The sequence below is a fragment of the Mesoplodon densirostris genome, chromosome 9 (genome assembly GCF_025265405.1).
Source record: "Mesoplodon densirostris isolate mMesDen1 chromosome 9, mMesDen1 primary haplotype, whole genome shotgun sequence".
NCBI lineage: Eukaryota > Metazoa > Chordata > Mammalia > Artiodactyla > Ziphiidae > Mesoplodon > Mesoplodon densirostris.
In genome coordinates this window covers 15087144-15103317 of record NC_082669.1, presented here as the reverse complement: position 1 = coordinate 15103317, position 16174 = coordinate 15087144, and the positions used below count along the sequence as shown (strand labels likewise).

At 39.6% G+C, this 16174-nt stretch overlaps 2 protein-coding genes across 2 annotated transcripts in view; one reads left to right on the top strand and one right to left on the bottom strand.

The window, feature by feature from the left end:
• Positions 1–16174, top strand: part of FBXL13 (F-box and leucine rich repeat protein 13) — a 191738-nt gene that overhangs the window by 70889 nt on the left and 104675 nt on the right.
• Positions 862–14348, bottom strand: LRRC17 (leucine rich repeat containing 17). Its single transcript, XM_060108155.1, has 3 exons — positions 13496–14348; positions 5342–5497; positions 862–1522 (listed from the first exon to the last, which is right to left on the bottom strand). The coding sequence occupies exons 1-3, from the start codon at positions 14262–14264 to the stop codon at positions 1122–1124; spliced, it is 1326 nt and encodes a 441-aa protein (XP_059964138.1). The 5' UTR covers positions 14265–14348; the 3' UTR covers positions 862–1121.

The following is a 16174-nucleotide window of genomic DNA, read 5'->3' as shown; positions in this document are numbered from 1 at the left end:
TGAAAAGAAAATCTGCATAAAAAGGAAAAAATGGTATTTCTAATGATAGGTACATATTTCTTTGCATTTTATTTTTCTAATAGTACAGTACTATCAAAATACAAACTGATGGGGTCAGTCTCCAGACACTTCCTCTCTTTCTGGTGATTGTTTCTCCAGGTGAGCTAATTTTAACCTGCAATGCAAATCATGGGGCTTCTCTTGGGTACCATCTCTGCTCTCAGTTGCTTCTGATATCACTTCCCTTTTTGTTTGCTTCTTTTTCATCCCAAATCCTGACCCTGAATCCTAATTTCATCCTGTTTTATGTTCCTTGACATATTAGCTTAGCAGGAAGGGCTCTCAGATCCTTCCCACTGACAGGTGGCTTCCTAGTCTGAACTCTGTTAAAAAAAACAGTGCTGTTTCCACATTTACTAGTGTTTATACCTGTTCAGAGCTTATGTTCACATCATCTACAACTGCTTCTGAGAGTCCCATCTTCTGAGCGGTCTCTAATATAATTCTCAGATTCTTGGCTTATTGCCTGTGGCAATTCTCCTCCAGGTCTAGCTTGACAGATTTTTGCAAGGATCAGTGAAAAGTAGTTGAGAATTTGGGTTTACCAGGACCTCATTTTGGAGTGCACAGGAATCAGAAATGGAAATTTATTCAATGCATAAGCTGACTTACTGAAAAAAAAACGTTGGGGGGCAGAGGGGAGAGAATTACATTTTATTATTACTAAGCATTTGTATCTCTTCATTTTGATCATCTTTAGGTATATGCAAGCAGCTCTTGAAAAGCATGTAAAAATGAACCAGGTTTTTTTTTAATTTTCAAAAAGCAGTAAAAACATTTATACAGAACATTATGACCTCCTAACGCCATCATTAGGACCCAACTCCTGCAGGTTACCAGTGTGGAGTCACCATCAAAAGCTGTTCTGCAAAGAGGCAGGCAAGCAGCATGAGAGTATTCCCTTGATTACTATACTGTGACAACAATAATAGTAATTAAGGGAACCTTCCTTCAGCTGGGTAACCTTGCCTAAATAGGTAAAACAGTTAATCAAAATCTAAACATGCGGTTTTCCGACACCAGTTTAGCAAATACAAAATTAGCTGCAACCAGAACAATTTCTAATATCCCACAATAGTGATTCTTACACTTTGTTTCTTTGCTGTGTGATCCTTATGTATTTTTTCCCATTCATCATCTTCTGTATCCTGGTCAAATGTTTCAGGGTATGCTGGTAATTTGTCTTTGGGGCATTCTTCATAGTAACTCCGAACGTATTTTCCCACAAACCACCCTTTGTATTCTTTGGGCATTTTGCACTCCAGGCCATTATAGTGCACGTTGTAGTGATGCATTAACCAGTAGTAGAGGTAGTGGATGTTGTAGTCACATCTCCAAGGGTTATCTCTGAGCCACAGGAGTTTCAAAAAATACAAGTCTTCTAATACTCCATAGTCAAAGTTTTGCAGACTGTTGTTTGATAAATCTAACTCTTCTAAATGTGTGAGTCCTAAAAAAGCAGCTAGAAACAGAAAATATTTATTAAACCAATTGGGTAATTGGGTTAAGTGCACTGTATATTATAAGGACAAATTTGAATTAAAATTTGAATTAAAAATAAGAGAGTTAATTCCCTCCCCTCCTTTTTCTCAGAGTTCTTACTTTAGAAAACTTGCAAGTACTTTCTCTTCTCTTTGAAATGTGTACATATCCTTTAGAAGACTAAAGAGGCCTTTTTCAGCTTTATGAGGATCGTCCTTCTTAAGAACCTGGGAGCCATCTCTTTGAAATGGAAACATCAAGGGAGATAACACCTGTCTCCCAGTTTCTGTGGGGGGATAGGAGCCTTCTTTCAAGTCACAAAATTACCTCTTGTCATAAAGATAGAAGTTTGTTTTCCTCTTTTTTTTTTTTTTTTTTTTTTTTTTTGCGGTATGCGGGCCTCTCACTGTTGCGGCCTCCCCCGCTGCGGAGCACAGGCTCCGGACGCGCAGGCTCCGGACGCGCAGGCTCCGGACGCGCAGGCTCCGGACGCGCAGGCTCAGCGGCCATGGCTCACGGGCCCAGCCGCCCCGCGGCACATGGGATCCTCCCAGACCGGGGCACGAACCCGCATCCCCTGCATCGGCAGGCGGACTCTCAACCACTTGCGCCACCAGGGAGGCCCTGTTTTCCTCTTGATAAAGCCAATTAGCTAACACAGATGCCAACTCACTTGCGAAGTAAGGTTAGAATGAACAATGTTTGACAAACGGTGCTGTCTAGTCTTCTTACTTAAGAACTAGTTATTATTTATCCTGAAAACACGTATGTATTAGGTTGTATCTGCTTGGCTATACGAAGGGTGAGATTTCTTTCTGTTTCTGCAATCTCTTAGCAGATTGCCTGTGATGTACATCACATTCTGGTTTAATGCTTCTTCAATAATAAAAGAATCTTCTTTCTCTATTACCATTGTGGAGAGGATTTCTGTGCTGAGTGAAGACTTCGGTTTTAATTATATTTCCCTAACAGTATACGTGTCTAAGTGCAAAATTCTGAAATATGTTTTTACTCAGACAAAGCTTTGCCCTTGATTAAATTGACTAGAATACAATATTTTATTTGAAAAATCAGTTTTAAGTTAGCTTTCTAAAAATGTACTTTGTGCTCATGTGCATTTTTTAATACTCACTGGAAAGATGCCACAAAAAAGGCATGAATTAGGAAAATATCTCAAATGTAAGACATAAGTGCATAAAAAATGAGAAATGTGTTTGGGGGTGATTTGACAGCTCTCTGGGATATAACTCTGAAAATGCCTAGAAAATAGCCGTTTCCCAGTTTCCTTCCCAGGGGGAAGGAATTATATTCTTGTATTGTCCAAAACTAAAAAAATTTGTATCAACATTTTGAAGACATCTGGTTGTATTTTGGCAAGCTATGGTAGCTATCAGCTTTGAATTCATATGTATTTAATTCTGCTGGAGGGTGGATAATTAAAACAAATATCAAACACATAACACAAAATAATACAACAAAAAGCTTTTTTCCCCCCTCTGAGAGTAAAGAAATCTAAACCTAAATTATCCCTACTTCAGTTCATGTAAAATGACCAGGTACTCTAGAATTTACAGGTCAATGCTGATTTCAAATATTTTGTTTCTGTTTCAAACATTTTCTCATTGCTCTTTTTCTCATTGCCCTTATTTTGAATTTGAAAAATATGCTCTCAAACTAATACCATTAACTATTTTCATATTATTTGTTCTCAGAAAAAACCCTTAATTCCCCCTAAAAGAAGTCTATTTTGGTGCAAAGCAATGACTTGGGTCATTGGGAGAGGGGAGCAGGTGGCTGGGGAGGAGCAAAAGGTCAGCCCTTGCAATGATAGTTCTGAAGACACTGCATTTTCAAAGATTTGCTAACATTTTGTGAGTTAATGATCTCACAATTTTCTTTTCTTTTTTTTTTTTTTTTTTTTTTGCGGTACGCGGGCCTCTCACTGTTGTGGCCTCTCCCGTTGTGGGGCACAGGCTCCGGACACGCAGGCTCAGCGGCCATGGGCCACGGGCCCAGCCGCTCCACGGCATGTGGGATCTTCCCGGACTGGGGCACGAACCCGCGTCCCCTGCATCGGCAGGTGGACTCTCAACCACTGCGCCACCAGGGAAGCCCTCTTTTCTTTTTTTTTTAAAAAAATATTTATTTATTTTTGGCTGCGTTGGGTCTTTGTTGCTGCATGCGGGCGAGCCGGGGGGGAAATTAGACACTTGCCCAGGGACCCGAGACAGGCATGCTTGTCTTGCAGTTCTTTGGTTCTCATTAAGCAAAAGAGGATCTCCACCTCCAGATTCTTCACCCTGTGGCCTGGCTTTGTGGAGACCGGCTACCAGTGACTGACCTGCGCACTAATACAATGACCGCTTCATTTGGGAGAAGAGTATCTCTACAGTATTCTTATTCAATGTAAAATGAAAATTGCTTTTGATCTCAAAATTTGAAGATACTCCCAAGTTTACACTATCTGTACAGGCTAAGGTATGAGCGTAGCATATTGCTGTTCCTTTCAAAATTTTTAAAAATTATGATTTCTTAATACTTAAAAATGTTATTAATACTAAAATATGCCTTGGTGGCTCTAGAATATTCATTTTCAGTTTTTACTTCTACAATGTTAAAATCCTAATGTTCTGTTAATGGTATTAAATTACCTTTGAGAAAACAAGAAACAATTGTACTCAAAATGTTTATGACATTAACATTGTACTATTAATAGTAGTAATACACATTTTTAGAGACAGAGCTTTTCAAATTACGAAGGCACTGCGAAGGCACAAATATCATGTACGTTACAAATCTGATCAACATTGCAGTAATTCTCAGTTCTTTCTAAAATTCAGTGAGTTAACTTACCATGCTCATTTTTGTCAGAGGCTTTGCTTAGCAAAGGGAGAAGAGATTTGAAGGATGAAAAAGAGAATTGATCTTGATCTAGGATTAGATAAAATCCATCTGGCTCTAGTTTGAGCACGTTTTATCTTTTTTTTTTTAAAGCACATTTTATCTTAATTTATGAGCACACTAGATCTTAATTTTATGAGCTTAATTTATTCTGCTTAGCAGATTGTTTCAAATTTACTTTAAACAAGTTAAAGCCTTATTTTAAATAAGTTTGGACTTAATGAAAAGCAATGAAAATGCCAGATCTGAATTTCCTTTTAAAAATCACAACATGTTTAGCATATTATTGACCACTAGCCACATACCCTATTTTTTTTTTTTTTTGGCTGCTTTGGGTCTTCATTGCTGCGTGCGGGTTTTCTTTAGTTGTGGTGAGCCGGGGCTACTCTTTGTTGCAGTACGCGGGCTTCTCATTGTGGTGCCTTCTCTTGTGGCGGAGCATGGGCTCTAGGTGCGCAGGCTTCAGTAGTTGTTGCGTGTGGGCTCTAGAGCGCAGGCTCAGTAGCTGTGGTTCAGGGGCTTAGCTGCTCTGCGGCACGTGGGATCTTCCTGGACCAGGGCTCGAACCCGTGTCCCCTGCATTGGCAGGTGGATTCTTAACCACTGTGCCCCAGGGAAGCCCTAGCCATACACTCTTATTTTTAAAATATATTCTACAAAACACTTCTTTTATTTGGACCAACTGAATAACTGTTGCTTATTACATACTTCATAAAGCAGCAGTTTGGCAAATATTTCTGAGGGCCAAGCAAGTTCTACTATAAGCATCATGTTTAATTTAAATTCAAACTTCTTACTAGTTTTTTAAAAACTAAATTGTATTTACTATAAATGTTGCCATAATAAAAAAACAGAGAACACCTGTCACCTGTTTAAAGGGCTATTCTGTGGAACTTACCGGGATCTATGAATTGAATGCCGTTGCTGCTGAGGTTTAATTTCTTTAGCTCATGAGCATCTTCAAACTCCTTGGGTCGAAGCTGGTTGATTTTGTTGTGTGACAAGTCAAGTTTAACAATGTCTGGAGGGATGTTGTTTGGAACTTTCTTCAACTCTGGAAAAAATTAAAATGTTCAGGTTATCAAGCTCTCCTCTTGCCCCCATTTGCTCTATCACTCTTATCCCTGTGTGACTGAAGAGTCAGCTCTTGAAGGGGAAAAGGATATCCCATCTAAAGCCAAAGAACATTACTATATGAACAAGCCTCAGAATATGCTAAATTCCACCAAAGCCCAGCGAACCAAGTGCATCACACTTAGAGGAGCAGATATCACTCCTTGCTGAACTGTTCTGAGAAACGTCCTAGAGGCGGCAAGAAATCAAGAGCAGGATAGCAGGCAGTGCAGCTCAGCTGGCTGGGCATCAGGCGGGGTGGTGGGGCTCAAGCCTGGCCGCCTGTTAGAATCACCTGGGACGCTCTTAAAAACAGAAAGTTTGAAACAAAATGAAACCCACAAATCAAACCACTCTACCTGCATCTCCTCCCATTCCCTTCCCACTCCTCGAAGAGCTTTCACTATTAATTATCGCCTCTTTGTTGCATCTTCCTTATATCCCTCTCCTCAGACTCCTTCTGTCAACAAATAAGCTCAGATCTTGCCATCCTAAGAAAGAAACAAAAAGCCCTCGACCTTGATGACCCTCAGGCTGTTACCTTATTTCTCCTTTCCTTGGATGCTAAAATTGGAGGAAGAATAGTCCTCATTTGCTCCCCCTGCTTCCTCATCACCCACTTATTCCCTGAATCCTGTGACTTAATTTATACTCCACCACTCCTCCCTGACTCTTCCCAAGGTACTGAAGTAACTGGACTCCTCAGGAAAAACAGTAATAACAATAGTGCTGCTGCTATTACTACTACTACTACTGCTACTACTACTACTGCTGCTGAGACGACAATGACTACTACTACAAAAAAGCCTCTGGAAGAGGAGTCTAGTTATTTTTCATAGGTTAATAGGAAATCAAGGTTCACCTAATTTGTCTCTTACTATTTATATTTGTCTTTAAATCATGCTTTAAAATACTATAAAGTGTGTTTATTTTATATTTTAGCATAATACTTGCCCTTTCTTTTAAGCTTTAGCAAAATATTCTGAAGAGGTTTTATTCAATTTTAAGTAGGGCAAGTGAAGCCTGTGAAGGGAAACAAAGCTGTTCAGACAAAAGAAAATTAGAAGCAACAAATAAAATGTCCAGATTAGTTCACACCTGAGAAACAGCATGACCCAAAGACTTTCTGAATAAGTAGAAATTCCTTGAACTAGGTACAGTAAGTTTATGAAAGGTGGTATCCATTTATCCATAATTCCCTTTTTGCTATAGAATAACTGACTTACTGATAATTTTTTCCAAGTATTTTTTAAAAACCCCTTCTGGTATATATGATTTCTTAACTCATAGTATGTTTACTTTCATAAAGACTCAGTCTTATATCCCTTCTTTTAACAGCTCAGAGTCCATGGTTAATGGGATGGTATTGGTAGTTCCTTCTTTGGTATACTTATTACTGTTAAGTTTGCTTTTTCTTCTTGATGGGATCTTGGTATCTTAGTACCTATGTACAAGAACTTTTTCTAGGTGCCCTAACAAGTATTATGTGACAAGAACCCTATGAGCTAAGTACATTATCCCCATTTTACAGATGAAGAAACTGAGGCACAACTTGCCCATAGTCACTCTCTAGGATTTTTTTTTTTTAATAACACCCAGGCTCAGCAGGTATAAAGGGAAGCAGCTGACAATTTTGCTGCTGTATCTCTGCCTTGAGTGTTTGGGTTTTTTTTTTTTTTAACATCTTTATTGGAGTATAATTGCTTACAATGGTGTGTTAGTTTCTGCTTTATAACAAAGTGAATCAGTTATACATATACATATGTCCCCATATCCCCTCCCTCTTGCATCTCCCTCCCTCCCACCCTCCCTATCCCACCCCTCTAGGTGGTCACAAAGCACCGAGCTGATCTCCCTGTGCTATGCGGCTGCTTCCCACTAGTTATCTATTTTACGTTTGATACACACTCTAGGATTTAAACACAGACATGCTAGCCCCCAGAACTATGCTTCTAACCACTATGCTCTGCTGCCTATTCATGGTACCTTTCTGCTTCACTTATGCTGTTCCATCTGCTTAGAATCCTCAAGCTTGTCATGTAGGGTTAAGTGGGGATTGGGGAGCAACTGGGGTGGGAGTCAATATATTGGAATGGCCATAATACCTTTCTGGCTCTGTATTTAAAATGACATCTCCCTGCTTTCAAGTAGGCAACAAGAGCAATGCTAATACCATTTCCTGCTTTTTCTCAATGGCAGTTATCAGCATCAGGCACAGTGTACATCTTACTGATTTTTTTCATTTTTGCATCCTCCTTGCCATGGAAGCTTCCTGAGAGAAGTTTAGAACAGTGCCTAATATATCATAAATAAATAAGTGGTATGTGGCAGCCAGCTTCTAAAATGTCATCCAACAATCTCCTCTACTGATATTCATGCCCTTGTGTAAACTCTTCCCCTTAAGTATGGGCTGAACCTAGTGACTTGCTTCTAATAATAGAATGCAGCAAATATGATAGGAGCTCACTTCCATAATTAGGTTATAAGAAATCGTGACTTTTGTCTGGCTAGCAGACTCTCTTTTGCTGGTTTTGATGAAGCAAGTTGCCATTCTGAAGAGGCTCACATGGCAAGTAATTAAGGTTGGCCTCTGGCCAACAACCAGCAAGGAACTCAGGCCCTCAGTCCAACAGTCCTTGAGGAACTGAATCCTGCCAGCAGTCATATGAGCTTGGAAGAGGATATTTTTCCAGTTGAGCCTTCAGGTGAAACCACATCTAATTGCAGCCTTGTGAGAGATCCTCAAGTAGAGGACCCAGCTAACCCATGTCTGGTTTCCTGACCTACAGAAACTGTGAGATAATAAAGTGTGTTGTTTTAAGCCACAAAGTTTTGGGGTAGTTTCTTAGGCAGCAATGAAGTTATCTAACTAACATATGGGAAATAATGAGCTCATTAAATGTGTTGAGTTTAATGATTCAGGAATATTGAGCCCTCTTGTAATAAAAATGCTTCGAAAATTTGGATTGATTTTATTTCCATCCTCTGATAAGACATTGTTTTGTTTGACCTAGAGTTGTGTCTGCCAACATATAGAAAGGTGAAAGATTTTAAGACTTGAACTTATTATAATATTGCAACGCTGAGGTAATCCTCCCTTTAGGACCAGCAAGACCCTGACTGGAGATCTATATTCTCTCTTGGGCACTACATGTAAACAAGGAGATGGATATCCCAGGAAAAACTGAAAACCACAGAGACACTTGAGGACAGGCAGAAGAAATAATTTCTTGACATTTAGCATTCGGAATAACTATTGAGAATGGCTGTGGCATTTTCTTAGAAGATTTTAAAAAAAGGAATAGAGTTTTATTTCAAAATACCCAGGATCCCACCTCTCCTCTCTTCCTTCACTGCTATCACATTGGTCCAAGCCACCAGCACCTCTTATCTGGATTATCCCAATATTGTCCTAAGCCCAGGTGATCATGTTAAAACATGTGAGATCCTGTCATTTTACCAGATGGCAGAACCCTTTGCTTCCCATCTCACTATGAATAAAAGCCCAAGTCCTCACCAAGGCCCTACAAAGCCATTAAGGGCTGTAGGTCTTGCTTGCCACCAGAGTTAGTATCTCCTAGGTCCTGGAAAACAGCCTATTTATCAGTACTTGCTTGCTGAACCCACATCTGCTGGGCTGCACATGAGGGTGAATGACAGAGACCTCCCAAGCAACCACTGTAGGACAAGCTAAAGTGGGTTAACCACAAATAAATGGGTAGAAAAAAATGCTTATGAGAACACCCTGAAACCCAGCTTAAGCAATGTGGCAGACCTGTGGAAGAGGAATATGAACTGCAGAACCAACTTTGGCATTGTTACCAGCAGACTTGAGTAAAAATAGGATCCACAAGTAATACCAGGAAATGCAAATCAAAGCCTTTACTAGTAGGCTTAGAAAAACATGGAAAAATCTTATTTGTTGTATTGATGAGTAAAAACGGTTCTTTAGTTTTTAACCTTAAACTTGAATGAGAAATGCAAATGTTGATGTGAAGTAGGTTTGTCTTTGATAAAGATTACACAAATACACATTTCCCCAGACCAGAAGTCAAATTTGGTCAATGCCCCCATTTCTAGACCAGGCACCACACGGTTATTTGCTGCTGAGATTTTTGGTAAACCTTCAACAAATATCATATTTACTTGATTATCACCCCTGACAAGACTACCTCTCCCCCAACCAAACCTTGCTGATTTTGAGGAGGAAATTGGGAAATTTTTTCCATGTAATTTCTCATTTAGTAGGCTACCTTGATTATCAGCAATGTCAGAACTACTCTGAAGGCTTGGTAGTGGTAGGTAAAGAGATATAAATGGCCCTGTGTATTGCAAATAAAAGATTCTTAATTATTGTTCAAACTAATGGTGAAATTATCTTCAGAGGCAGCTGGGAGCAATTTATGGTCATAATTGTCCCCAGCCCTAATCTTAGAAGTAAAATAAATCCTTAAAATGGTAAATTATTCTGGTAAATGTGAAGCTAAAAAGCAGTTTTAAAACTCTCTCATGTATTTTTGGCAAATCCATCCATCTCAATATGGCATAAACATGGCTTTCAACTAATCTCACATCTATTCCCTTTGAAAGTCTAAGTTTTGTTGGCAAAGTGCCTGTCACCCAGTGAATAAAGCTATTGTTTCCTTCTCTTGCTGTCCGATGTTTAAGGCAAAAATAGTGATCTCTGAGGTCTATGTGGTCAAATTGGCATGTATTAGGTACCCTACACACACCATCTGACTCATCATCTGTCAGCTGGGAAAGGCACAACTAATTCCCGAGTTAAGGGAATCTGTATTTGGCTTCCTTGAGTGTGATCATGTACATGATGAATTGTACAGAGCCTAAGAGGAGGGTTCAATACCAGAAGGAAGCACCCAGAAGGCTCTTATATATTCTTCTTGGTTAATAGGCATAACCAGAATCTTGAAGGAAGAGAGGACAGTGCATGGTGGCCAATGGCTTGGGAACTGCTTAGGGATTGCCTATGTGATCTTCAAAGGGCAACCTAACTTCTCTACTCCTCAACTTCTTCCTTCCTAAAATGAGGAGAATACTAGTATTTCTTTTAAGGTTGTGAGGAGTAAATGACAATGCATGAAACTGCTATGTCTTAGGCACACAGAGAATTTAGATGGCAGCTCTCATGAATATCACTGCTAGTTCCACTCTTGATGGCATGTTTTAGGCTTCTTTGGATCCTCCATAGTGTCCAACGTGTGAGCACAATCAAAAGTATTACTACCCTCTGGCAGGGAGTTAGAGATGAACACTGCTGAACATTTATTCTCAGTATTTGACATTTATTATCTAGTTATAGAATGGGATAAGGAAAACTATAATGGATAAAATTCAGTGTCATATTTGAATTCCAGCCATGATTTTTAACTTCTATGTATTTTTATGTTTAAAAGTTGCTTAAATTACTGCTTTTTAAGAGCAAAGAAAGCAGCTCAATTATTATCATCAATCTAAAGAACATGGCCCTGTGCCAGGCAGTACCAAAGGGAATTTAATAGAGAAGACCTTTGACTTTAAACTTATGGGAATCAACAATATATCAAAAAATGAAAAGTAAATTATCAGCTGAATCAATAGACTGATATCAACCATAGTGAGAGTGATTTATATTGATGATACTAAAAGACACAACTACCCTTCATTTTATAATCTAAAAAGTATAGGCTCTGATTTACGTCGTCATTAACAAGTGGAGGAACTTGAGTTGTCCTTTAGTGTTAGTATAGATGTACTAACTGTGCATGTCATATAAACTTTATTTATACCGTTTCCCAGTAAATCATGTGTTTTTAAAGCATGAGGAATGAATTTATGGGGCATATCTGGAAGGTTGTGTGTAGACAACAGTAACTTGAGGAAGGAAAGCAATAAAAAATATATTTGTATTTTTATAAGTTGATTTTTGCCAAGAAAAAAGAGAAAAATATCATGGAAAAAAAGACAAAGGCAGAAATAGGCTCACTGGAGAGGGAATGGCCAAAGAGGAGAAAAGCAGTAAAAAAGAAAGCTATTTCCTACTATGTTATCTTTTCTTAAATTACAGTGTGGTATAGCTGTAGAAATCTTCAATTTTGTGTTAACAGCATTTTTCTCAGATAATTAATGAGCTTAACTCTACTATTTTCTCTTTGTCACCTGATGCAGCAAGTGCAAATTAACTTTAGCTTGAGGATAGAACCTTAGCGATATCAAGTAATTTTTCTAACTCAAGTCTAGGAATAGGAGCTTTGTATTAGTTTTTAAAATATATAATTCAAGTGTTTAAGCATCACAAAGGAAATCCCAGTAAAACATGCTCTTTAGCATGACGCACCAAGTACCCACCATTAACCGTGTTAGGGAAATTCCACCCAATCTGGCTATAGAGAAACTTCATGTACTGACTTTTCTGCAATTCTTTAATGCTTTCCTTGTTCCAGCTGCTTGTTTGAACATGGTTAGATTAATTCTGGACGCCAGCAGGCTCAGGTGGACCAAGTTTCAAATCTTAGTTTTGCTGCTTACCTGCAAGACCTTGAGCAAGTGACTGAACCTCCCTTAGCCTCATTTTCCTCAACTGTAGATGGGGATACTATCAATACTACCTTGCTGGCAGCTGTAGAGAGCATGTGTGTGGAATACCTGGAGCATAGTAGGTTCTCAATTAATGGGCACTTTCTCTCAAACTCAGAGGATCCCATAACGGCATCTCCCAGGTTATGATACTGTAATTGCTTTACTCTAGCATCAACGCTATACAATTCACAGAGTGTCATCGTAAGCAAACCTTTTGGTGTCATGTAGTCGTGGTGTGATCTAACCAGGTGCCACCTTCCACAGTCAGAGAGAGGGAGCAAGTCTTGAGCATGCTTCGCTGGTAAATGAACAAATTTATTCCTGCCTAGGGTTTCCTTGAGAGAAGCCAGTCTCCATGTTCCTCTTTCTGTTCTTAAAACAAACCCTCCTAAAATAACTGGAAGGAATGATACTATGCTCTATATGACCCTAATTCAATGACATCTGGCTTTAATTTAATATTACATATAAGTTATTAACCCATGCCAGAAATGAAACAGACACTCAAATGCCTTGTTGTCCTAGGGTAGATTAGCGGTGCCCAGACCACACTTTGAGAATGTCTTCACTAACGTGTCAAGAGCCTTACTGAAATCTCCCATCTGTTTTCTTATTTCATGAATTTGTCCTGTATGCACAAATCCTGCACACTACTAGCCCAAGATTGTGTGTGATATAAAAGCCAGTAATGATTTGCAGAAAGTAAGTAATATTCTAGAAAGCTATTCTTAGTCTCATAGTTCTTGGATTAATACTTTCAACTTAGTTTTTTTTCAATATTCTTATGTTTTATTTTGGATAATTTGGGAACAATTAAGATACAGGATGGTAGCAAGTGTTTTTGAAAACCTTGAGACTAAATTATAAGAACTACAGACACACCATCACTACAGCCCACTTGGCTTCCTTCTCGTGGTGTTCTCACCTGTCCTGCTCTGCACATGGTTTTCCTTAAGGTTACTATCTTCCCACAGATGCACACCATGTTTTGAATTTAACTGGTGTAAATCAGGTTATACGGACAGCGCACTGGCACTTGATTTCATACCCACTGGTTTACCTACATAAGTTAAATTTCATTGGATTTAAGACTAAAGAAATTTCTTACAGCCACAGCTTGCGATGAGCAAATAAGAGTAGGACCCAAATGGCTGCCCCTCCTGAGCATACCTCCTACCCTCCTCTAATGTTCCCCAAATCACTAAACCACCTTGAGCTCGGAGTAAATTCCATTGTCATTGGGGAAAGATTTCTGGTGGAAATGCTCCCAAAATTCTAAGTCATGGTGGGATGCAGAGATTCCTAAGATTCAAAAAGCATTTTTAATCATCCATGAAAATGAAAAAGCAAGAAACTTACAAACCTTTTCTTTTGCAGTCCAGTGTTCGTATGGGAAACACGTAGTTGTGGCAAAGAGAAGAGTCCACCTCGGGCTTGATGACTGGGGGTTTCCCTGACACTTGGGGTCTCGGATCCAAATGTTCCTTTTCTCCTTCATTACATAACTGTTCAGATTTTATCTGTCTCAGTTTTTTATTTTTTAGTCCTTGTGGGCTTTCACACTTGGCGTAGTTCCCCAAATTCCGGTTCCTTGGAATCTGCAACATTGAAATAAGCGTTTCCATCTCACAAGTACAATGCCAGGGATTGTCATAAAGACGCAGGTAGCTCAGGAGAGGTGTGTAAATGAACACTTCCTCTGTCAAGACTTTGATCTGGTTGTGCTGCAGTAAGAGAGTGGTAAGTTTATTTAAACCAAAGAAAGCCTCACTCTCAATTTTGGAGATCTCATTCTGTTGCAAATCCAAGCTTTTCAGCTTTTTAAACTTGGAAAACATGTTGTTCTTCAGTATGCGGATTTTGTTTCTTGCTAACAGCATGTGCAGTAAATCCTGAGGCCAGCCCGGCAGCACATAAACTTGTTTTCTCTCTTGACAATCTAAGTATTTCTCATGAAGGTATGTGTACACTTCACAGGGGAGGCCTGGAGCATAGCGTTTGACCAGGCTGGAGCCTTTCCGGCTCCCACCAGCCCGGCTGTGATTCACTCGGTTTTTCGCACCCCCAGGGCTTCCTTTGCGCTCAGCGGCTTTACAAAAGAAGAGCAGGATTAAGATGGTAACCACGCGCATCCTGACATCCAGCTGGCCCCAATTACTTGGTGTGACAGATGGAACAATGAAAGTATTCCTTTGAAATCCACGTTTGGGTAATCCTAACTAACGCAGTTCAGGAACCATGAGACCCAGCTGAGGTACGGTGGAGTCCCTAGATTGCAGGAGGAAAAAATATTGAGACCATTGTGAGCACCGCAATTGACAAATAAGTGCAAGTTTTCAAGTTACTTTTGTTTTTAAGCAAAGGCATTCCCTTAATAAAGGCACATGCAGAAGAGTGGTAGAGAAGAGTGCTGTTGAAGGCTCCACACCCTCCTACTTGCCTGGTTTGGTGGCTAAATGTTTGGGCCCTGAGTGTGAATCAAGACTCTTCTACTTGCTGAACTGTGTGACCTCAGGCTAATTATTTAACCTCATCTCCAGCATCTGTAAAGTGGGACTGAGGATACCTCTAGTATTGCTGGGAAGATGAAACAGGCTCATGTGCATCAGACCTTTCGCAGTGCCTGATCCAGGGGAAGTACTCCACACTGTTAGGACTTAGCGTTATGAAAACTGAAACTGGATTCAAGAAATTAAAGGGATTCTCCTTACAGCTTTGAGATGCGCAATTAAGAGTAGGGCTCCAATGAATGTTCTCCTGAGCTTATTTTTTTCTTTCCTTTACTGTCTCCCAATCACCAATCATGTTGAATGTGGGCTCCAGAAATGCTCAGAGTAAACTGCAACTGTCCTTGTCATTTCCTGCACATCTTGGCTTAAATGTCCCCTTCTCAGCAAAACCTTCTCTGATTGCTCTATTTAAAAGTAGTACCCCTTCCCACTCGCTGGTTGCCCTCTAGTCCATTTCTGGTTTTATTTCTCTCCAGGGCACGTATCACCATCTGTCAAAACAGATATTTTGCTTCTTTTGTTTATTGTCCTTCTCCCCCAACTAGGATGTAAACTTCGTAAGGGCAGACATTTTTCTCTGTTTTGTTCACTGCTGTATTTCCAGCACCTGTAGAGCTTCTAGCACATAGCAGGTTCTTGATAAATATTTGTTGAATTGCATGAATTCAGGTAACCACTCTATAAAAATATTAATAATCTCATAAATTTAGTTATTATATTTTTTGGTATCTATTATTCCCTTACGTATTACTGATGACTTCCAAGAGCTGCACATTTTTAAAAACATCTTTATTGGAGTATAATTGCTTTACAATGGTGTGTTAGTTTCTGCTGTATCACAAAGTTAATCAGCTATACATATACATATATCCCCATATCTTATCCCTCTTGCGTCTCCCTCCCACCCTCCCTATCCCACCCCCCCTATCCCACCCCTCTAGGTGGTCAGAGCACCGACATGATCTCCCTGTGCTATGTGGCTGCTTCCCACTAGCTAGCTATTTTACATTTGGTAGTGTATATATGTCCACGCCACTCTCTCACTTCGTCCCAGCTCACCCTTCCTCCCTCCCCGTGCTGTCCTCAAGTCCATTCTCTACGTCTGTGTCTTTACTCCTGTCCTGCCCTTACGTGCTTCAGAACCTTTTTTTTTTTTTTAGATTCCATATATATGTGTTAGCATATGGTATTTGTTTTTCTCTTTCTGACTCACTTCACTCTGTATGACAGACTCTAGGTCCATCCACCTCACTACAAATAACTCAATTTCGTTTCTTTTTATGGCTGAGTAATATTCCATTGTATATATGTGCCACATCTTCTTTATCCATTCATCTGTCGATGGACACTTAGGTTACTTCCATGTCCTGGCTATTGTAAATAGTGCTGCAATGAACATTGTGGTACATGACTCTTATTGAATTATGGTCTTCTCAGGGTATATGCCCAGTAGTGGGACTGCTGGGTCATATGGTAGTTCTATTTTTAGTTTTTTAAGGAACCTCCATACTGTTCTCCATAGTGGCTGTATC

Excerpts from the sequence above, each read along its gene's own strand:
- LRRC17 (XM_060108155.1), bottom strand. The coding sequence starts at position 14,264 with ATGCGCGTGGTTACCATCTTAATCCTGCTCTTCTTTTGTAAAGCCGCT. Across the intron at positions 5,498-13,495 it reads ACTGGACTGCAAAAGAAAAG|AGTTGAAGAAAGTTCCAAAC; the intron begins GTTTGTAAGTTT and ends AATTTTTTCCAG. Across the intron at positions 1,523-5,341 it reads CATTCAATTCATAGATCCCG|CTGCTTTTTTAGGACTCACA; the intron begins GTAAGTTCCACA and ends TTCTGTTTCTAG.